The sequence below is a fragment of the Enhydra lutris genome, unplaced genomic scaffold (genome assembly GCF_002288905.1).
Source record: "Enhydra lutris kenyoni isolate GAN:26980312 unplaced genomic scaffold, ASM228890v2 scaffoldscaffold19, whole genome shotgun sequence".
NCBI classification, from domain to species: domain Eukaryota; kingdom Metazoa; phylum Chordata; class Mammalia; order Carnivora; family Mustelidae; genus Enhydra; species Enhydra lutris.
The window spans coordinates 39,131,387-39,155,437 of NW_019154103.1; the positions used below are offsets into that span (position 1 = coordinate 39,131,387).

Below are 24,051 nucleotides of genomic sequence, written 5' to 3' on the forward strand. Positions count from 1 at the left end.
ACTATGCAGCCATAGGGTCCCAGGAAGCACGGTTAACAGCCCATCAGTCGGTGGATTCGTGGAGCTCAGGGTCACTTAGGCTGTTTCAAAGAGCTGTCCTTGGAGAGCAGATGGATGCCCAGGCTAATTAAAGATTTTTCTATTTTGCTTTCATCTGCAATCACAGCACTGTCTGGGTTCTTTATTTGTTTCTTCCCCATGATGGTGAAATAGTGAAGTTAACAGAATATTATCCTTTTGAATTGTGGAAAAACAGTAACACACACCCTGTGGAAATATCCCTCTTGCTAGCCTGCCTATCACTGTTCATGACTATTTGTAGGAACTGCTGACACTCTTCTTTATTCAGAAAGTGTCCAACCTCTCCCCTCACCTCTCTCTCTCTCTCTCTCTCTTTTTTTTTGGATCTATATTAGAGCAAACATTTAAAATGAGACAATGCACACAGTGTAGGCAAAGGTGTTGTCGGTATATGCCAAATGCTACCACAGAGTTGTTTCTGTAGCAGGATCTCCATATCAAAAGTCACAGGGCAGACTCAGGAGCACAACGATCCCCAGGTTTGACATTGCAAATAATAACAGAGCCCACTGAACCAATGTCCAGCGTGGAACGGGCCGAAGCACCCCCATCCCTGCCTGGAGCAGCTGAGGGAGACAGCCTTGCAGGGAGCGGGGACCAGCCCACTGGAACCTTCATGTTGAAAGCAAACAGACCCAGTCACACAGCTGGTGACGCTGACTCGAGACACTTCTGTTCCCATTGTTTCGCCAGCAACGTCTCTCTCAAGGGACAGCAAAGCGGGCCGACTGGAGGACATCCCTGCTTTTTCCCCCCAGTACCCCCCACAGCTCTCGCATTGGCGCTCCCTGTGGCGAGCTCTGCTTTGGACACTCAGGCCATGAAGTAATTGCACCCTCTGAGACTTGACGTGTCACGATGAGGAAAATCAATTCGTATCACCCGAAGATCCATCGCTCCAGGAGACCACTAAAAACCGCTGGCTGCCCTGTGGTACTGGAGTGTTTAAGGTAATTTTTACAAGAAAAAGGACACAAATTGGGAGTCAACGAGAGCCTGCTCTTTAAGAATCCATATGAGGGGCAGAGGGCAACGAAAGTAAACCGAGAGAGGAATTTTGCTCGGCACTATCCCTTCCAGAGGTATTTATTCAAGAAACAAAACCAGGACACACTTGACTGCCTGCCTGACAGAGGAAAAACTTGCATGTGCTGAATCCATTAGAAAACCGTTCGCTAACAGTCTTCCTTGTGAAAATATTAGGCTTGTCCCGGTTCCAAGTTCAGCATCTCGACAGGTTATCTGTTACATAAGTGCCTGGGGTGGCCACAGGATGGCTGGACGGAAGAGAATTCACGACTTTGAAGGGCTTCTACGCTTTCCACTTGGGTAGGAATGCTCTCCTAAGGGCGCCGCTGGGCTGGGCTGCTCGCTGCTGGCCTCGAGGTCACGCACAATGCTTATAACAACCTGGAGCCTGATAACTCCCATGAGGCAAATGTCTGACATGGCTCTTCTACTAGGTCACCCACTTTCGGCTTTTCCTTGAGTCCCTTCTAGCAAGCCATGCCATCACCCAACCGGTTCCAGAAAGGGCTCTTGCTCTGGTTCTGTCCCAAGAGCTTCACAATTATGAGAAACCCACTGTGAGAGCTGACCAGAGAAACTGGCATGCATCAAGGAGCATTTCCTGAGACAAAGAAGGCCGGGGGCCCAAACTGTTTATACTTAGGGTCTCAGAAGGGCAATGTAATCCTCTCCTGCCTCTCTTTGCCGAGCTCTACCAAAAGAGCAGGTAGCCTTTCCACTGGTATCCAAAATTCCTTGTGAGGCTTTAGATAAACAAAATGAACTCAGGGACATGAAGCAATTATTCAAACAGTCCGGGAATAAAGAACGTTCTGTTATTTAGACTGCAAATGATTTATGAAAATTATCAGTGATGACATTCTTCTGGTCATTCGAAAATTCTAGTCTCCTCTTTGCCAGTATAAGCAAAAAAAGAGGCATCCCTCACAAATGCTTATTAACTTTTATGGTTGTTGGTAGAAAATCATGGCTGGGGCTCACGAGGACAGTACACAGAGAAAAACGGAGTGATTGTTTCAAAATAGTTTGACAAATCTTAAATGTTCTTCATGCCTCTTTCTTCATCTCATAAATTTAGTACCAGATACTCCCTTCTTCGATTGAGCTGTGTGTCACAGTGTGTTGTTAGCTAAGATTGTAAGAAAAAAAAGCCTTCCTCGACTAGATCGATGGCGCTATAAACAGGCTATACAAATTACCGACACAGGTGGGCACAAGACAGACTTCAGCTGAGATGTAGTCTTTGCTTACTAGGCCTTGGAACATGTGCAAGTCACTTCAATTTCTTTCTTACTCTCATCTATAGAATGGGTAAAAACAGTAGGCTCCAACAGGGTTTTTTTTAAGGAAGAAGTCAGATAATGTACACAAAATCCAGTGGCCTGGTGCCTGGCCCATACAGGAAATATTATATATTAATAAATATTATTACACATATAATTACACATATCAATGTACATATATTTATATTACATATTAATGTGTATATTATTATACATATTATATATGTTTACATATGAAGTTACATGGCACAGAATAAGCCATCACCTAACATGGACTCCCACTAAAGAAGAAATATTCTCCAAGGGTATTTTTTGAACTTGAGATTGTCATGCTCGAAAAAGTATAATCTCTTGTTGACAATACCACAATTTACTGCCGCTGGGAAAGGTTATGAAGCCAAAGGGGATACGGTTATATGCATGAGAAGCAATTTTCTTTGCCACAAACAAATATAATTAAATCTATTTTAATCCAGTGCTGACTTTATTTATTTTTTTTAAGACTGAGATTGGCATTTTGTGGTGCCAACTTAAAAAAATATGTATAATTTATACTTATCCTTCTCAAAGGATAAATAAAAGGACTTTTTTTTTTTTTTTTTTTTTTTTTTTGTTACTCCATACCTTGGACTGTGATCTGTGTACCTCTATTACTCACCCTGGGATTTCCTAGTGTAGGAACTGGTTGTAACTGAGACTCATCTAGTTAGTGTGTTTGTTCAATAGAGAGAGACTTCCTTAATCAACATCTTACTGAAGATTTTCCTTTTACTATTGGGTATAGAAACTTTATCATTTTCCCTTCTGACAAAAGTTAAATGCATTTATTGTAGGAAACTTGTAAAATCCTGAAAAATACAACAAAGAAGACAAGAGCCATTTCTAATTCCACCCCGAGTGATAACTACTATAAACATGATGGGACATAGTTTTTTTGGGTTTTTGGTTTTTTTTCAAGTCTTATTACCTATTTCTCTTCTTCTCTCTCTCCAGAATTCAAAGTTGGTACCAAATTATACGAATGGTTTTGTATCAGACAGTTTAGTATCATCTAATCCCCATGTTTTCCCATAAAATTCCATCATAGGTATGTAGCTTTGTTATTTATCCATTACCTTATTGGGAAATATTTAGGTTGTTTAAAACATGTTTTTCATTGAAAAATATTACAAGGAAATGATGGCTTATAAACCTGATCATTAAAAATTCTTCCTACCTGGCCAAAGCAACCTGCATAATGAATAAGGCTTGGGAAATCCTTAGAACAACTCAGCTCTGCGATGGCTTCTGTTTCACTCACCATCCAACGGACGCACTCCAACTGACCATTCTACATTGGAAAAAAGAAGGAAAGAAATTCAAGGTCACTGAAGTTTGAAAAATACCTCATAAATGGTAACTTTGCCAAGGGAAGAAATCACGTGAACTTTGGTTCTCGTATTTGGCTTCATTTATTTGCAGTCTATCAAACTGGTCTGTGCTTTTCTATTTTATCTCTGGTCTGTGCTTTTGGCTCAAAATCCGATGGGGAATTTTTACTGAAATGCATCTTCATAACTATAATCAGCTAGTTTAAAATGACTTTATTGAGGCATAATTTACACACTATAAAATATACTCCACTCTTTTTAAGCATATACTTTGATGAATTTTGACAAATACATATTCTCTTATAACTGCTCCTCCAATCAAGATAGAGAACATTTCCATTCCCCCCTTACCCAAAATCTTTAGGACTCCTCTGGTCTTTGCCCTAGGCAACCGGTGATAGGATTTCCATCACAACAGGAGAGAGTACATAGTCTTCTGTGTCTCACTTTTGTCACTCAACATTCATGCCTCTGAGATTCATCCAAGCTTCTTCTTGTATGAAAGGTTTGTTCTTTTTTTTTTTTTTTTTAATTGCTGGTAAGTATTCCCTTGTATGAATATACCAACATTTGTTCATTCATTTGCTCTTAGAATAGGTTTTTACCTTTCATAATTTGAAATGGTAGGATTCCAAAATCAAAAAAGAGAAAATAACTTTATTATATTGGCTCAAATGCTATGCTATGTTCACCAAAATCTTTGGTGACTCCATCCCCACACTGGCTTTTTCCTCCTGTGCTGAGATCCCACATTGTACAAACCAGGAAGGCAGCTGTGAAATGTATAACCTAGTCATTAGGACAATGGATTTAAATCCTGAATTCACTACTTAGATTTAAGGCCTTGAATAAGTAGCTTCCCCTCCCTGACACTCAGTCTTCTCATCTGTGAAATGGCAGGGATAGTATTAACTGCTTCATAAAGTAACTGTGAGCACCAGATGAGACAAAACCTATGAGATAACTCAGCACACAACACTGTTACCTTTTACTAGTAGCACACTCTCCCAGATCCTCTCTACCACACATGAGACATTCAGCTGCCTTCCTGGTTTGCCCACCGTGGGACCTTAGCCCAGAAGAAAAGAGCTACTGTGCCATGGAGTCAGGGAAGCTTATTCCAGATACAAGATATAGGAGGTAATCTACTCATTTTTTATCTATACCTATTTGGATAGTGGAATTTCAAGTAGTCAACTCTCAACCATTCACAGGCAGACACTATTCTTCCACTGGGGGAATCTAGCAAGATCAAGTGGGTGGTGAATAGCTTCCAGGTGCCACCTCAGATCTGTCTCCTCCCGCCTTTGCACTCCTTGCTGCCAGGGCAGGTTGGTCTGTATGGGCTGGCTCCCTTGCCTGCTTGAATTTTTAAATTTCTTTTCTTCTGCTTGCTTTGAATATAGTTTGTTATTCTTTTTCAAGTTTCTTAAGGTAGAGGGTTAAGCTATTCACTTCCTTTTTCCTTTTTTAAAAAAAGGTTTATCTATTTATTTGTGAGAAAGAGAGTGCACAAGTAGGGGGGAGAAGGAGTAGGAGAGGGGAAAGCAGACTCCTTGCTGAGCAGGGAGTCTGACAGGGCGGGGGTGGGGAGAGGCTCTACCTCAGAATCCTGGGATCATGATCTGAGCTGGAGGCAGATACTTAACCCATTGAGCCACCCAGGCATCCCTGCTTTTCTTTTTTTAAATACTGGCATTTATGACTATAAAATTTCTCTCTCAGCATTGTTTTAGCTGTATCCTTAAGTGATAATATATTCCATTTTCTTTCATCTCCAAATATTTTCCAGTTTCCTTTGTAATTTCTTCTTTGATAAATGATTATTTTGGTGTGTGTTAATTCCAGAGACTTGTGAGTATTCCTAATTTCCTTCTGTTACTGATTCTTAATTGCATTTCATTATGGTTAAAGGATATACTTTGTATGATTTCATTCCTTTCATATTTATTGACACCTGTTCTGTGGCCCAACATATGGTTTATTCTGGAGAATGTTCCATCTGTATTAGGGGAGAATGTGTATTCTGTTTTTGTTGGGTAGAATGTCAGGTATCTGTTAGTTCTAGTTATTCAAAAAGGCAATGTTTAAATAATAAAAGTATCAAATAATAATATGCTACTATAAAGGCAGAAGGAAATAGATTGCTACTATGGTTTTGAACACAACATTGCTTGCCATAAACAGAAAGACCAAGAAAACAACAAAAAAAAATCATTAAATTCAAACAGGAGAGTTTTGCTGCTGAAGTCTTTGAAACTCACGGGAGTTAAAAAGGAAGGTGAACCATGAGAGACTATGGACGCTGACAAACAATCTGAGGGGTCTGAAGGGGCAGGGGGTGGGAGGTTGGGGGAACCAGGTGGTGGGTATTGTAGAGGGCACGTATTGCATGGAGCACTGGGTGTGGTGCAAAAACAATGAATACTGTTACGCTGAAAATAAATTAAAAAAAAAAAAGGGAAGACAGTAGGTTATGTCTTTGAAGCTATTTTCTCACCAGACCATTATGTTATCTTTGAGCTTCATCAGAGGACTGAAGGAGAAGTAAAAAGGAAACTAAGGTTATTTCATTCCAAGTCTGCTTAGCTCCTAAAACAATGAATTGTTTTGGCCCTATTTTAGAAACACACCATATAGAAATCTTTCTTTCCAGTTATTTTGCTTAACTGTTCCCAAAGGGCATTCAGTAATGCCCTGAACTGCCACAGGATCTAGTGTTGGGTTCCCCAGAAAACTCTAAATAAATTCTGCATGTAACTGGTAAGAATTTATTATGTTCCATTTAAGGAGTTTAAGGGGAGGCAAGAGGTGTTCTAAAGCCTTCAAAGCCCCTTTCTCAGGTAATTTTTTAATTTGATACCCTATCTCTGACTCTGCTTTCTGTCAGTCGAGTCACATGATCTCAGCGTCTTCTGCTCATTTGAACCAAGTTTGTTGTATTTAGTGAGAGCAAGGCTCTCAGACCTATGCTTAATGAGGTGAAACACCATCAGTTGGTCACTGGTGTTCAAAACAATTCTTAAAACAGAAGAATGATGACTTCATAGAACTCCCTCAACTTCTCTGATGTCTATCAAATGACACTGAATGGACTGAGGCAGGATTTGTGTCAAGTCAGATTCCCAAAGGGGATAGCACTTACTATGAAACATTTGTATTGACTTCTTTTGTAAATTCTAGATTAAATGAAGAAATAGAAGAAGAGTTCCATTTCTCATATCATCGTCCATGAAATATCCGAGACCCCAAATCCATAAGAGCTTTTGAATCTCATGGGTTTGATATGCGTTCTTCATTAAAACAGAAAAATAAACCACTGCATTTCAAGGTTACATGCTGGTTACATGACAGCAGTATGTTGACTGGAGGAGTTTAAGAATGAATTACCAATATCGGTACTGTAGAAGGAGTTTATAGCCAGGATTGGCCTAATGACCACAAGTTTCTTAGATACTGTCCTACTCTGAGAATTCTTAATCCAAGAAAACAAGCACTAGGGTATATAAATGAAGAAAAAAACTTTCTCATCCCCCTGTATAGCTACGATATACTCCATAATCTAACAACAGTTAGGAAAGCTCATGAGTACTGTATTTTATAAACACTAAAAGAGCAAGGCAAATGTCAACAATTCTTGGCATTGCAAGAATATTTTATTCAACACCGACCCACATCCATTGATGACCAGATCCAACCCCTGTCTTCCCACAGGACTCTGATATAGGTCTAGAACCAAATTTGCCATCATGCACTTGAATTACTAGTAACTTACCTGCCCTATCTATCTGGCTATCAGCTTCTGAGGAAAAGGGACTAAGTCTCATACATATTGTATTGTCACCACCTAACACAGTACCTGGTGGACATGGTACACATTGTTGAACTCATCTATCCTGCACCTTGACTTCCCATCTCATTTCTCTTTCTTCATGATGGCTGCTTGCAGTTCAGCTCCTAATACGACATAGCGACATTCACTAAAGGAAAGCAATATCTACCAGGGTCTTCGATCTCTTATTTTATCAAAGATATACCATTTTCTATACTATCTTGGAAATAATACATTCTCATTGAATACAATTACATAAAGCAGAAAGAAACTTTTCATACATAAAACTTCACTGAATGGTGGGGCACCTGGGTGGCTCAGTTGGTTAAGTGTCTGCCTTAACCTCAGGTCATGATCTCTGGGTCCTGGGATCAAGTCCTGCTTTGGGTTCCCTGCTCATTGGGGAGTTTGCTTCTCCCTCTTCCCTGCCGTTCTTCCACTTATGCTCTCTCTCTTTCTCTCTCTCAAATAAATAAATAAAATCTTTTTAAAAAGTGGAGTGAGGGGCACCTGGGTAGCTCAGTAGGATAAGCCTCTGCCTTTGGCTCAGGTCATGATGCCAGCGTCCTGGGATCGAGCCCCACATCCGGCTCTCTGCTCAGTGCACAGCCTGCTTCCCTTCCTCTCTCTCTGCCTGCCTCTCTGTCTACTTGTGATCTCTGTCTGTCAAATAAATAAATAAAATCTTTAAAAAATAAAAAAATAAAAAAGTGCAGTGAATGGTAAATAAATTAAAGATGCAAAAATTCAGATTTGCATAAAAGATATAGCAAGGGTAGGACAGCACTCACTTGTATTTCAAATGTAACATGTTCTTCAGTGAATACGCATGTGCATTTCTTTAACTAGCGAGTTCTCCTAGTAAATTTCAAAATTTCTAAAAATGATCCTTCAGCTTTTAGAGGACATGGCTATTATGTAAAGCAGAGCACATATGCAGAAGCACCAGATGTACTGTATTTCCCGGAACTTCACTTCTGGCTTCTTCACAAATAGGACTGAATTCTACACTTAGGGGCCAAAGATCTTAAAAGTAAGCGTAGTTTAATAGCCAACCTTCTAGTGATGTGTTATGTTTTACAGAGTCACTCACTGCAGTGAGATATAAAAGACCATGTTTCCCTGACTCACAATTTCTAATTTTTTAACTCTATCCCAGTCGACATGACACTCAGAACTTGGCTCTGATATTCTAAACAACTCTTGGTACCGAAGACGTTTACACTTCAGACGTGATCCATTAGAACCCTGCTTTATTATCTGAAATACTCTTGAGACTTACCATTCCTTAAAATACACCTTTTCCTCATTTGTCTCGCTCATTATACTCACATTAGGAAAAAATGAAACAGTCTCAGACAAATCCAGGTGTGGTTAAAAATTTAAATCGCAGTCGTCATGAATAACAAAAGCTCTGAGAACCACAAGAGATCATTTTCTTTCCTCTCTATTAGCTGATGTGAAGCTTACCCTCGTTGCACCATAAACTGGAATGTAGTTTCCAAAGCTCAAAGCAGTTAGTAATGGAAATGATTATTCTCTTAAATGTAGTATGCTCATTTGCCATTTGTCTGGTACCCAACGCTACTCTCTCCCCATACTCCGCTCTCCAGCTAAGCTCACTAGGAATCTTCAAAAACAAAAATCCACCTTCTAGCTGTGCCGGGCCCAACCCCAACCCATCATCACCTTGATGGCCAGGCCTGCTGGAGTCAGCTTCTCTGCGTTTCGCTCACTGAGGCAGTCTTCTCCCATCAAAGAGGTGAGGTGCTGCAGACACTCGGCGTGTCCCTGCGATGCGGCCACATGTAAGAGGTTGTTGCCATTTTCGTCGTGAATTTTGTCTAGGTTGTCGGCAGCGAGGTGTGGCTGTCGGGACGATAAGATTAGACCACTTGAGTCAAGAATCAGAATGAGATGCTGTGGGGGTTTCGCTGTGGACACTGGGAACAAGAGCTGAGTTTCCAGGAGGTCTGGTGGCCATCCTGGGGATCTGAGAAGTCAAAAATTCCCTACTATTAATGCTAATGACTTTCCATTACAGTTTTTCTATCCTATCCTTTGGAACCTGAGTCCTCAAGGGACTTACCTTCATGGGAGACATGGCGACAGGGCTTGGTCAGCGAGCTCACAGAGGGGCCAAGATGGCTTTCTAAACAACTCCAATGACATTTATGGTAATTAGCACGTTCCCTCTCTGTCTCCTCCACTCGACAGCTAAGTGCTGACAGCCAGACTGTGTTGTATCCTCTGCTGTAGGTTTGTTGAATTGAAGGAACTACTTCTCTCCACCATCTGGTCTGCCTCAAACAACGGAGAACTGGCTTTGATCGCAAGCTATCTGACAGCTGCCACAACTAGAGCTACCACGGGATTTCTTTCCAGTCAATTGCACCCCAACAAACTCCTGGGGCACCTGGAGGCTATACCTGGCCATTAGTGTTCTCGCCTCTAGTGAAGCTTACTTCTCTGTGTATGACATGGTTGAGAGGGACTGTTGGAAGAGTCGAGAGGTGTTGTCATCAGGGAAACATGAAAACGTGGAATGGGCAGAAGAAAAGAATGAACCAGAGAGATAAAGAGAGGAAGAGCCAGGAGAAATGGAAAAAGCTATTTTCAGGAGAAAAAAAAATATTACATTTTTGTGGGGGGAGGAAAGTGTTCAAGCCTATCCGCCTATGACAAGAGTCTGATTTGTGACAAGAGACCAGGCACATGGTACTTATCTCTGCACGGCTTTACCCTAAATGGAATCACACTGCCAAGATGTGTTGATTTTCTCGAGTGAGATTTTAATTAACATCATAGTATCAGCCCAGGCTTGCTACTGTTTGATCCAAGTCTGGAAGCCAGAAAAGAACAATGCAGGCAGATGGGGTGTGATTTCAGTTGAGCTTTCTCTGAGCCGAAGCAGAACAGACTTTTCTTACATCACATTAACTCTGTGACTTGAGTCTTTGGAAAAGCTTCTTCAGGCTCCCTGGACTCGCAGCACTGGAACTGAGTAAAAACTCCATGGAGGTCAGAGAGCAACTAAGCTCTAGGGGAAGCTTCTATCTGCAAATGCTTTCAAACTTCCTGGTCCAAGTCTTCTGAATAATAATCAGGATAAAACAGAAGACGCTCTGTTCATGTTATGTGGCAGGCCCACCATCAGCAAGGAACCGACGTCCCCACAAGTAACTGAGTGAGAGCACGGGGACCCATTTGAACACGGAAAAGAAGGACATTAAGATTCACGTGAAAGCAAGGGCTGGACTTTGTTTTGTTTTTGTTTAGATTATGGGTCCTATTCCTGTCAGATTCATGCACAGTTAAAGTGGAATAACACTCCTTCTCCAGCCGTTGGTTTTCTCCCTGTATTAACCTCCTACCTTTGCATTTTAAAATTCAAAAGGCACATCCCCTAACTCAAGCTATGAGTAAAGATGAAGCCAGAAGGGAACAAACGCTCATCATTCCGTTACTCATGAATGGAGCCAATGAAACCGAAGTCTCCAGAAGATGGACTTAGATCACACTTACCAAGAGAGAGATCTGTCCTTCCTTAACAATGTTCAAGATGCTTTTCACTTTTTTCAGATGCTCACTCCTTTCTTCCGGGCCCTGGGAGCTGGTCCAGTTCCCACTCCCGATGGGCTCTTCTAGTTTCGGTTCCGTGGCTGCGGACTGCAGATGGAAGGCCCTGAGCTGACAGTCTGGCACTGCCTTCTCACGTTTTCGACCTGGAGCATCATTAAAGGTCTTGTTGAGGAAGTCCTTATTCTGGTTCTCGGGCTCATAGGCGGAGCCACACTTCACCAGTGCCGGTGAGTTCTCAGACTCTTCAGCAGAGAGCTTTTGCTGGTCGCGGACGACGGACAACGCTTTTCTCAGCTGAGGGCTTTTCACGGGTGAAAGAACACAGAACGGGGTTGTGTTGGCTGGAGAGCTCTCAGCACTGCCGGAAGAGCAGGCTTTGCCAGAAAGGCCATTGATGGTGGTGCACAAACCCAAAATTCTCTTCTCTGGAGTCACCTTGGTGTAAGAGGCAAGCTGTTGACTGGATTTAATGTAAGGCACATCCAGAATCTCATCCATGTCAAGGTCATAGTGCTCCAGTTCTCCCAGCAAGGTGCTGGGCTCGGTGCTCTTACTTTGGGGACCGCTGTCTCCATCTCCAGGGCTGAGCTCTTCGGGTTGGGGACCTGGGTCGGAATCACCCCCTTTCTGGTACTCCACCTTCTGGTTCTTCTGGTCATCGCTTTCGTTGCTCTCCAGAGTCTCTGGCTGGTGCTTTAGCGGGGAAACTCGCTTCACGGGACGGAACTTACTGTACACGTCCGCGATTCCCGTGGGCTTCTGCGTGTTTGTAATGAGGGCCGACACGTTGCAATTCCAGCCGGAGCTCGAAACTGTTTAGAAATACATACAAGAGGAGAGTATTACATTGAAATGCCGAAGGTATCTTGGCCACGCAGGCAGGCGTAGTCCACTCACGTTACGTTCAAAGAAAGCCCCTGCCTGGGGGGACGACCTCGAGAGAACGTGTACGATAAACCAAACAGTTCATGCTGACCGCTGGAAAACAGTGAGTGATAAAAGTTATGGCCCTACTGCCTCAAAATTAATGAAAATACTAATCACGGAAAAAGCAGGCTGCTGAAACAAACAAGCAAACAAACAAACCAAGACTTTTAGGCTCATTCCCTGGATGGGTATACCTCTTTGGAATGATTAGGATACTTGTCACGACCTTGGAAAACAGAAATGAGAGGCTGGATCCTCTGTGTTAAATGAACTTCCAAAGTAGTTTGGGGAGAGAAGGGACGTGCGCACACACACACACACACACACACACAAACACACACTCATGCATACATACATATATGTATATCCCTAAAGTTTAAGAAGTCCCACATAGAAAAGGGGTAAATTACTTAATATTGGGCAAACTGAAACCGTGATCCATTGGGTGACTGTCCCCCACAGATGGTTATCCCAGAGAACCACCATTCAGGGGCATTTCCCGGTGCTCTCTGGAAAATGACACAGCAACGTCATGTATTAACACTTCACAACAGAACATGCTGTGAGATTCAAGGGTGTCCTCCAATGTTGGCAAAGCTGGAAACAACCAGGAGGAGAAGGAGCTGCAAAGGGAGAGAAGGGAGGCCGAGATGTGCACGTTGGTGGGCATTTTTCTTTCTTCTCATTTATCTGCAAAGCTTAGATTAAGATGGTCTGGTTTGCCTTTGAGAGAGCGTCTGGTAGACACAGAGTGTGCGTGAAACAATGCATCTGGAAGTTAAAGAGAACACCATCTCTCCGGGTTAGCCTCATGGAAGATAACCCTGTGTCTTCTGGCACAGGAACAACAATCTCCTCCCTCATGATGATCCTGCTTCCTCTCTGGGACACACCCCTGACTAGACCACTGACCTGGCTCCCTTGAAAACTTGGGAGACCTCTGATTTATGGCCTCCTCCCCTTACACTTACATTTACACCATCCCCCTTTCACAGTGGAGGGGAGGTTTTAGCACATGCCCTCCATCTAGGAGCCTCCCATCTCGCTCTCCTCTTCTGGAACAACAACAGGTAGGAACTATTTAATCCCAAAGCATGGTCTTGTGTCCATTCTTTGCTATTGGACACAACCAAAGAAAGAAAGAGAGAGGTGGGGTGAATTCAGGCCTGTCACTTCTAGAACAGTCCCTGGCTACCACAATTCTAGGGGTGAAAGCGGCGTAAAAGTTATTAAAAGTTCCCCAAATTTAAATCACCAGTCAGTCTTGTTCCTATTGGGAAGTGTTCTAAAAGGATTCAGAGAAAGTTCTGGAAGCAAGCTAAGGAGGTGAGAGGAACTATTCTGAGCCAGAATACTATGTAACTGTGTGTGGATGGGGTCTTACCTCCAAACAGACCATAATTTGGCATGGGGTTTTCCAGAGGGTCTGCACTAAATGGTCTGGTTCCAAGACTGTTAAAATCTATGAAGAGAATCCTATAAGCTGTGGAGGGAGGCCTGGATTCTGTCCAGTAAGGAACAGTTATTAACAAGGAATGCTCCAGAAGGGAAGAAAGGTATCTAGATGCTGCTGAGCTGCCACTTCTCTTCCCTTTCGTTGGCTCTGGTTCTAAGCTGTACACAGTACTTGGCACAAATTAACAAATGCTAGTATTTGAATTTGAATCTCACTTTGTGCAACGCATTAAATCTCCTTGTAAATGCCCTAAGAGCATCCTTCTGAGGGATTTACAGCTTAATATCACAGGGGACAAAAGTCCCGTTAATAAACTCAGAGGAGTGATAATCACCAATGAGAGCTGGGTTTTCTAAAGTTATTTATGAAATGTAAATATGCAAAGGCAAAGACTAATTCCAGTTGGTCCATTATAAATTTAAAAGATTTCCTATCCTTTATAGGTCTATTTTTCCCCCAAAATGTGAAGCTATGAAAAATTGTCTGCCAGAAATTTCTGCCAAGCTTTTCTCTCTTCCTTTTAAGAACACATGGTTACTTATTTCAAACAGCAGAGAGATAGCGGATGTAAAGTTTGTAATGTGTAAATATGCCTTTAATTTTATCCATCAATTTTTCTGAAATGCTTAAAATACAGTGGCCAACATATGTGTGTGTGTTTATGTGTGTGTGTGTGTATTTATACACATACATACTCCTTGACATTTCATAGATATGTACTTATTATTAGGGATGGTATTTGCTAATATCTTGCCAATTACCTTGATTCCTTTGGAACTTTTTGAAAACGTGCATCTCAGGAGGTAATAAACAATTTTTAAAGTCACATAATTTAGTGGACCAATACAACGAGTGGATTGTACCAATCTATTTAGGTATTGTATAAGGTCGTGGGTTCAAAGGGCTACTCTTTTATGTTGGCTTTATTTACATGTGAAATTTTTTCCAAGTGATACAGGGAAATGGATACCATATGTTTCCCAGCTGTTTTGTACTGACAGGAGCCATTAAGAATGCTCTATGGAAATGAATTCTGTCTGAGTCTTATGAAAACACTTCTTTCCAGAGATGGGTCTAGAGACTGAAGAAGGAGCATCAACGTTAGGCTTGTTGTCCTTCCTCTTCTTCAAACCTCTGATTCTTTTGTAGGCTCAGAGTGAAATCTATGCTTTCTAACCTGTGTCCTGTTGATCAGGAACAAAAAATCCCAGTTACATGAAATTGATTGTTCAAGAGGGTCTGATGAGAATGTTCCAATTCGTTACTACATATACACATCTGAGAAGGAAGGGCAAGTTTATGCTATACGTAAGACATAACTTGAGATTATTTCTCCTGAGCTGGGAAAATGAGCATTTTAAGTACAACACAGGAAAAGGGGCTACTAATGATTGACAAGGTTTTAATTTCCAATTTTATGAGGCTACCCCGAATTTCATTTATATTGTTGTTCTACACCATCACCATCATCAATTTCTAAAAACACTTGAAGACAAAGTTCAGATTATGCTTACTAGGGAGGTTTTGAGGCTAAATTTGTTTTCTGGAAATCATGAATAAAGGCCTCGTATCCCTGAAAATTTTATCCATTCTCTTATTAGATCTTTACAAGCTCTATGAGAAGAGGGTCTGTGTCTAATTTATCCCTCTATCCCTAAAAGCACTCATAAATTGCTTTATAGAAAGAGGTTCTTAATGAGTTTTTGGTTGGATGGATTCATTTCTAACATCTTACGAAAGTAAATGTGTCTAGTATACCTTGAACTTGTCTACCTGCTTATGATACAAATTTTCTGAAATGGTCATTAAGTAAATTCAAGTGTTTCTGAGGCTGATTGATAGGCCACCGGGGTCCCTTCCAAACTCTCTGGTGTTGGGACTGTCTCTGAGCTCCAGCAGGGTGGTTTCCAGTGGCCTGCTTGCCGACCTTCCCCACTCTGCTGTATCCTCAGCGAAAATTTGATGTGAGCCTAGGATGGGTGCATATTTGTCACAGGCAGCACGTTCCAAAGCAGGGAATCTTAGCACTCTCATCCCTTATTTGCTCCCTCCCTCCCCGCCACTCATCAAGTACATATATTCTACTACTATCTCTTCTTTGTAACCGTGGCCTGGGTCACGTGACCACACATGCAGTCTCCCAAACAATCCCGCTGGGGAGCATCACCAGCCCTTCTCTTTCCTTGACCTGCATTGCTCATCCCTCCAGGCACCAACTCTTGCTGTGGCCCGATCACAGATTTTTCTCAAATCTGTTCCCTCTTTTTCGTCCTATTATACTGACTGGACCATACGGAAATCCTTGTACATCCTCTACAAAGTTCTAGCTACTTCTCTGGTCTCCTTTTCTAGTCCTGAGTTAATCACTCTCCAAGTAGGTCTGATTTTGTCACTTCTTAGCTCTGAATCCTCAGGTAGCCCAGTACGGCCTATAACATGTCCCCCTATGTGGCATGCATATCCCTGCAGTATCGAACATGGTACACAGGAACCATGCTGAACACTCTTGATTTAGAGTGTAAGGGAGCCATGTGTTGTTCAACTCTCTTTCTTCCCCCTTACTCATTCGAGGAGTCTCAGTTTACTGCTACAGTGAATTTAACTCCTCTCCCAAACCTACCATCTCCCTTTAAAATAATGAAACTATAAGCCTCAGGCTCAGAGACTTTGAGAACCAAAGAGTTAACAGGAATGTCTTATTTTAATCACATTCATTTTAATGGTGACCTTGAATTGACTGCAAGTGATCTTGGTTTTCTTTTTTTTTTTAAGATTTTATTTATTTCAGAGAGAGAGCACGCACACAAGTGGAGTAAGGGGAAGAGGGAGAAGCAGACTCCCCATTGTGCAGGGAGTCCAACCTGGGGCCCAATCCCAGGACTCCAGGATCATGACCTGAGCTGAAGGCAGATGCTTAACCGACTGAGTCACCCAGGCACCCGTGACATTGATTTTCTATTTACAATACTGGTGTGAAGTTTCTTTTGAAAACAGGTTATGTTTTGAGGTAAGACATTTGAGGAAAATGTTAAACAAATAACAGTACAAGTAGTTTACAAGGAGAGCAAAAATAACATAAGGCAGCTTTGGATATAACACATATTATGGAAATAATACTTAAATTACTAAGGTTTGGGAAACTGTCACTCAGGATAGTAACTAAATTCCTCAGCATAAGATGCAGATTTTTCGGAGGAGTCAAGATGGCGGAGAAGTAGCAGGCTGAGACGATATCAGGTAGCAGGAGATCAGCTAGATAGCTCATCTAACCATTGCGAACACCTACAAATCCAATGGGAAATCGAAGAGAAGAAGAACAACAATTCTAGAAACAGAAAACCGATCACTTTCTGAAAGGTAGGACCTGCAGAGAAATGAATCCAAAGCATCAGAAAGATAGACCGCGGAGGGAGGGGCCGGCTCCCGGCAAACGGCGGAGCAACGGAGCACAAAATCGGGACTTTTAAAAGTCTGCTCCATGGAGGGACATCGCTCCAGAGGCTAAACCGGGGGGGAAGCCCATGTGGGGTCAGCGTAACCCAAGGTCCCATGGGGTCACAGAAGGACCAGGGGTGTCTGAGTGTCGCAGAGCTCGCAGGTATTAGAGCTGTAGAGCTGGGAAGCCGGCTATAGAGACAGAGCCGAGGAGTGCGCTCTCAGCTCGAGGTTACCTTGAGCCAGTCGCAGGCTGGGTGAGCACGGAGCGCAGCCGGAGGCCACGGAGATGGAAGCGACCGGGCACTTTTCTCCAAGTGCGAGCGATTGAGCACTTTCCTCCAAGTATGACCAGAGGCCAGGGAGACGGGGGTGGTTGGGCGCTTTTCTCTGAGGGCGCATTGAGGAGCGGGACCCCGAGCTCTCCGCTCCTCCGGGCTGGAGACTGGGAGGCCACCATCTTCATTCCCGTCCTCTGGAACTCTACGGAAAGTGCTCAGGGAACAAAAGCTCCCGAAAGCAAACCAGAGCGGATTACTTAGCCCGGCCCCTGGTAAGGGCGGTGCAATTCTGCCTGGGGCAAAGACACTTGAGAATCACTACAACAAGCCCCTCCCCCAGAAGATCAACAAGAAACCCAGCCAAGACCACCTTCACTCACCAAGGAGAACAGCGGAATTCCAGAGGAGGAGAAAGCAAGTCTTATCTGGACAAAATGACAAGGCAGAAAAACTCACCACAAAAAAAAGAACAAGAGGCAGTACTGAAGGCTGGGGACCTAATCAATACAGACATTGGTAATATGACAGATCTAGAGTTCAGAATAACGATTCTCAAGGTTCTAGCCAGGCTTGAAAAAAGCATAGAAGATATTAGAGAAACCCTCTCTGGAGAGATAAAAGCCCTTTCTGGAGAAATAAAAGAACTAAAATCTAACCAAGTTGAAATTTAAAAAGTTATTAATGAGGTGCAATAAAAAATGGAAGCTCTTACTGCTAGGATAAATGAGGCAGAAGAAAGAATTAGTGACATAGAAGACCAAATGACAGAGAATAAAGAAGCTGAGTAAAAGAGAGACAAACAAATACTGTACCACAAGGAGAGAATTCGAGAGATAAGTGACACCATAAGACGAAACAACGTTAGAATAATTGGGATTCCAGAAGAAGAAGAAGAAAGAGAGAGGGGAGCAGAAGATATATTGTAGAGAATTATTGTAGAGAATTTCCCTAATATGGCAAAGGGAACAAGCATCAAAATCCAGGAGGTTCAGAGAACCCCTCTCAAAATCAATAAAAATAGGTCCACACCTCGTCACCTGATTGTAAAATTTACAAGTCTTAGTGACAAAGAGAAAATTCTGAAAGCAGCCCAGGAAAAGAAGTCTTTAACATACAAGGGTAAAAACATTAGATTGGCAGCAGACCTATCCACAGAGACCTCGCAGGCCAGAAAGAACTGGCATGATATATTCAGAGCACTAAACAAGAAAAACATGCAGCCAAGAATACTATATTCAGCTAGGCTATCATTGAAAATAGAAGGAGAGATAAAAAGCTTCCAGGACAAACAAAAATGAAAGAATTTGCAAACACCAAACCAGCTCTACAGGAAATATTGAAAGGGGTACTCTAAGCAAAGAGAGACCCTAAAAGTAGTAGATCAGAAAGAAACAGAGACAATATACAATACCATTCACCTTACAGGCAATACAATGGCACTAAATTCCTATCTCTCAATAGTTACCCTGAATGTTAATGGGCTAAATGCCCCAATCAAAAGACACAGGGTATCATCAATATGCTGCCTACAAGAAACTCATTTTAGACCCGAAGACACCTCCAGATTTAAAGTGAGGGGGTGGAAAACAATGTACCATGCTAATGGACATCAGAAGAAAGCTGGGGTGGCAATCCTTATATCAGATCAATTAGATTTTAAGCCAAAGACTATAATAAGATATGAGGAAGGACACTATATCATACTCAAAGGGTCTGTCCAACAAGAAGACCTAACAATTTTAAATATCTATGCCCCTAACATGGGAGCAGCCAACTATATAAACCAATTAATAACAAAATCAAAGAAATATATTGACAATAATACAATAATAGTAGGGGACTTTAACACTCCCCTCACTGAAATGGACAGATCATTTAAGCAAAAGATCAACAAGGAAATAAAGGCCTTAAATGACACACTGGACCAGATGGACATCGCAGATATATTCAGAACATTCCATCCCAAAGCACAGAATATACATTCTTCTCTAGTGCACATGGCACATTCTCCAGAATAGACCACATCCTGGGTCATAAATCAGGTCTCAACTGGTATCAAAAGATTTGGGATCATTCCCTGCATATTTTCAGACCACAATGCTCTGAAGCTAGAACTCAATCACAAGAGGAAATTTGGAAAGAACCCAAATACATGGAGACTAAACAGCATCCTTCTAAAAAATGAATGGGTCAACCAAGAAATTAAAGAAGAATTGAAAAAATTCATGGAAACAAATGATAATGAAAACACAACGGTTCAAAATCTGTGAGACACAACAAAGGCAGTCCTGAGAGGAAAATATATAGTGGTACAAGCCTTTCTCAAGAAACAAGAAAGGTCTCAAATACACAACCTAACCCTACACCTAAAGGAGCTGGAGAAAGAACAAGAAAGAAAGCCTAAACCCAGCAGGAGAAGAGAAATCATAAAGATCAGAGCAGAAATCAATGAAATAGAAACTAAAAAAACAAAAAAACAAAAAAACCCAGAACAAATCAACAAAACTAGGAGCTGGTTCTTTGAAAGAATTAATAAGATTGACAAACCCCTGGCCAGACTTATCAAAAAGAAAAGAGAAAGGACCCAAATAAATAAAATCATGAATGAAAGAGGAGAGATCACAACCAACACCAAAGAAATACAAACAATTATAAGAACATACTATGAGCAACTCTACGCCAACAAATTTGACAATCTGGAAGAAATGGATACATTTCTAGAGACATACAAACTACCACAACTGAACCAGGAAGAAATAGAAAACCTGAACAGACCCATAACCAGTAAGGAGATTGAAACAGTCATCAAAATCTCCAAACAAACAAAAGTCCAGGGCCAGATGGCTTCCCAGGGGAATTCTACCAAACATTTAAAGAAGAACTAATTCTTATTCTCCTGAAACTGTTCCAAAAAACAGAAATGGAAGGAAAACTTCCAAACTCATTTTATGAGGCCAGAATCACCTTGATCCCAAAACCAGACTAGGATCCCATCAAAAAAGAGAATTACAGACCAATATCCTTGATGAACACAGATGCGAAAATTCTCACCAAAATACTGGCCAATAGGATCCAACAGTACATTAAAAGGATTATTCACTACGACCAAGTGGGATTTATTCCAGGGCTGCAAGGTTGGTTCAACATCCGCAAATCAATCAATGTGATACAATACATTAATAAAAGAAAGAAGAACCATATGATACTCTCAATAGATGCTGAAAAAGCATTTGACAAAGTGCAGCATCCCTTCCTGATTAAAACTCTTCAAAGTGTAGGGACAGAGGGCACATACCTCAATATTATCAAAGCCATCTATGAAAAACCCACTGCAAATATCATTCTCAATGGAGAAAAACTGAGAGCTTTTCCGCTAAGGTCAGGAACACGGCAGGGATGTCCATTATCACCACTGCTATTCAACACAGTACTAGAAGTCCTAGACTCAGCAATCAGACAACAAAAAGAAATTAAAGGCATCCAAATCGGCAAAGAAGAAGTCAACCTATCACTCTTTGCAGATGATATGATACTATATGTGGAAAACCCAAAAGACTCCACTCCAAAACTGCTAGAACTTGTACAGGAATTCAGTAAAGTGTCAGGATATAAAGTCAATGCACAGAAATCAGTTACATTTCTTTACACTAACAACAAGACAGAAAAAAGAGAAATTAAGGAGTCAGTCCCATTTACAATTGCACCCAAAACCATAAGAGACCTAGGAATAAACCTAACCAAAGAGGCTAAGAATCTATACACAGAAAACTATAAAGTACTCATGAAAGAAATTGAGGAAGACACAAAGAAATGGAAAAATGTTCCATGCTCATGGATTGGAAGAACAAATACTGTGAAAATGTCTATTCTACCCAAAGCAATCTACACATTTAATGCAATCCCTATCAAAATCCCATCCATTTTTTTTCAAAGAAATAGAACAAATAATCCTAAAATTTATATGGAACCAGAAAAGACCTTGAATAGCCAAAGGAATATTGAAAAAGAAAGCCAAAGTCGGTGGCATCACAATTCCAGACCTCAAGCTCTATTACAAAGCTTCATCAAGACAGTATGGTACTGGCACAAAAACAGACACATAGATCAATGGAACAGAATAGAGAGCCCAGAAATAGACCCTCAACTCTGTGGTCAACTGATCTTTGACAAAGCAGGAAGGAATGTCCAATAGAAAAAAAGACAGCCTCTTCAACAAATGGTGCTGGGAAAATTGGATAGCCACATGCAGAAAAATGAAATTAGACTATTTCCTTACACCACACATGAAAATAGACTCAAAATGGATGAAGGATCTCAATGTGAGAAAGGAATCCATCAAAATCCTTGAGGAGAACACAGGCAGCAACCTCTTTGACCTCAACCTCAGCAACTTCTTCCTAGGAACGTCGCCAAAGACAACAGAATCAAGGGCAAAAATGAACTATTGGGATTTCATCAAGATCAAAAGCTTTTGCACAGCAAAGCAAACAGTTAACAAAATCAAAAGACAACTGACAGAATGGGAGAAGATATTTGCAACTGACATATCAGATAAAGGGCTAGTATCCAAAATCTATAAAGAGCTTAGCAAACTCAACACCCAGAGAACAAATAATCCAATCAAGAAATGGGCAGAGGACATGAGCAGACATTTCTGCAAAGAAGACATCCAGATGGCCAACAGACACATGGAAAAATGCTCCACATCACTGGGCATCAGGGAAATACAAATCAAAACCACAATGAGATACCACCTCACACCAGTCAGAATGGCTAAAATTAACAAGTCAAGAAATGACAGATGCTGGCGAGGATGCGGAGAAAGAGGAACCCTCCTACACTGTTGGTGGGAATGCAAGCTGGTGCAACCACTCTGGAAAGCAGTGTGGAGGTTCCTCGAAAAACTGAAGATAGAGCTACCCTATGACCCAGCGATTGCATTACTGGGTATTACCCTAAAGATACAAACGTGGTGCTCCGAAGGGGCATGTGCACCTGAATGTTTATAGCAGCAATGTCCATAACAGCCAAACTATGTAAAGAACCTAGATGTCCATCAACAGATGAATGGATAAAGAAGAGGTGGTATATATACACAATGGAATACTATGCAGCCATCAAAAGAAATGAAATCTTGCCATTTGCGACGACGTGGATGGAACTAGAGGGTATTAGTCTTAGCGAAATAAGTCAATCGGAGAAAGACAACTATCATATGATCTCCCTGATATGAGGAAGTGGAGATGCAATGTGGGGGGTTGGGGGGTACGAAAAGAAAAAATGAAAGAAGGTGGGATTGGGAGGGAGACAAACCATAAAAGACTCAATCTCAAAAAACAGACTGAGTGTTGCTGGGGGGAGGTGGGACAGGAGAGGGTGGTGGGCATATGGACATTGGGGAGGGTATGTGCTATGATGAGTGCTGTGCAATGTGTAAACCTGGCGATTCACAGACCTGTACCCCTGGGGATAAAAATACATTATATGTTTATTAAAAAAAATAAATTAATTAATAAAAAAAGATGCAGATTTTTCTTTTTACAGGCATACCTCAGAGATCTTGCAGGTTCAATTCCAAACCGCTATGATAAGGGGAAAATCTCAATAAAGCAAGTCAAATGAATCTTCTGACATCCCCGGGTGTATAAAAGTTATGTCCATGTTATTAAGTGTGTAATTGCATTAGATCCAAAAAAACAACATACATACCTTAGCGAAAAATACTGTATTACTGAAAAATGCTAACCATCATCTGACCTTTCAGCAAGTCATCTTTTGGCCAATGGAGCGTCTTGCCTTGATGCAGATGGTTGCTGACCCATCACGGTGGTGGGTGCTGGGGTGGCCTTGGCAATTTCTTAAAGTAATACAATGATGACATTTGCTACATCAATAGATTCACTAACAATTCCTCAGTAGCATGTGATGTTGTTTGATAGCATTTACCCAACAGTTGAATTTCTTTCAAGTTTGGACACAGTCCTCTCAAACCCTGCCACTGTTGCAGCAACCAAGTTTATGTCCTGTTCTAAATCCTTTGTTGTCCTTTCAGCAACCTTCACAGCACCTTCCTCAGGAGTAGATTCATCTTTGCACATCCATAAGAAGCCACTTATCATCCTTTCAAGTTTTATCATGAGATGCAGCAATTCAATCGCATCTTCAGGCTCTACTTCCAAGTCTAGTTCTCTTCTATTTCCATCACATCTGCAATGACTTCCTCCACTGAAGTCTTGATCCCTTCAAGCTCATCCATGAGAAGTGGAATCAACCTCTTCCAAACTTCTGTGAATGTTGGTATTTGTACCTCTTCTCATGAATTACAGATATGCTTTATTTATCTAGAATGGTGACTCCTTTCCACAAGGTTTTCAACTTACTTTGCCGAGAACCATCAGAGCAATCACTATCCATGGCAGCTCTAGCCTTCCAAAATGTGTTTCTTTAATAACAAGACTTGAAAGTCAATATGACTCCTTGATCCATGGGCTACCGAATGAATGTTGTGTTAGTAGGCATGAAAACAACATTGTCATCGTCCATCTCCATCAAAGCTCTTGGGTGACCAGGTATATGGTCAATGAGCAGTGATATTTTGAAAGAAAAAAAAATTTTTTTTCCTGACTGGTAGATCTTAACTTAAAATATTCAGTAAACCATGTTGTAAACAGATGTGCTATCCTGTGGGTTTTGTTGTTCCATTCTCAGGGCACAGGCAGAGAACATTTAGCATAATTCTTAAGGGCCCTAGGATCTTCAGAATGGCAAATGAGCA

The 24,051-nt window shown here is 41.5% G+C and overlaps 1 protein-coding gene across 2 annotated transcripts in view; it reads right to left on the minus strand.

The window, feature by feature from the left end:
* The window catches only part of LOC111148324 (synuclein alpha interacting protein), a 79,586-nt gene that overhangs the window by 26,791 nt on the left and 28,744 nt on the right, over positions 1–24,051 (minus strand). For both annotated transcript variants that reach the window (XM_022504828.1, XM_022504827.1), the window contains 3 exons: positions 11,121–11,989; positions 9,285–9,464; positions 3,610–3,723 (listed from right to left, as the gene is read on the minus strand). In XM_022504828.1, the coding sequence (XP_022360536.1) occupies positions 3,610–3,723; positions 9,285–9,464; positions 11,121–11,989 (1,163 nt within the window). The remainder of the gene's footprint in view (positions 1–3,609; positions 3,724–9,284; positions 9,465–11,120; positions 11,990–24,051) is intronic.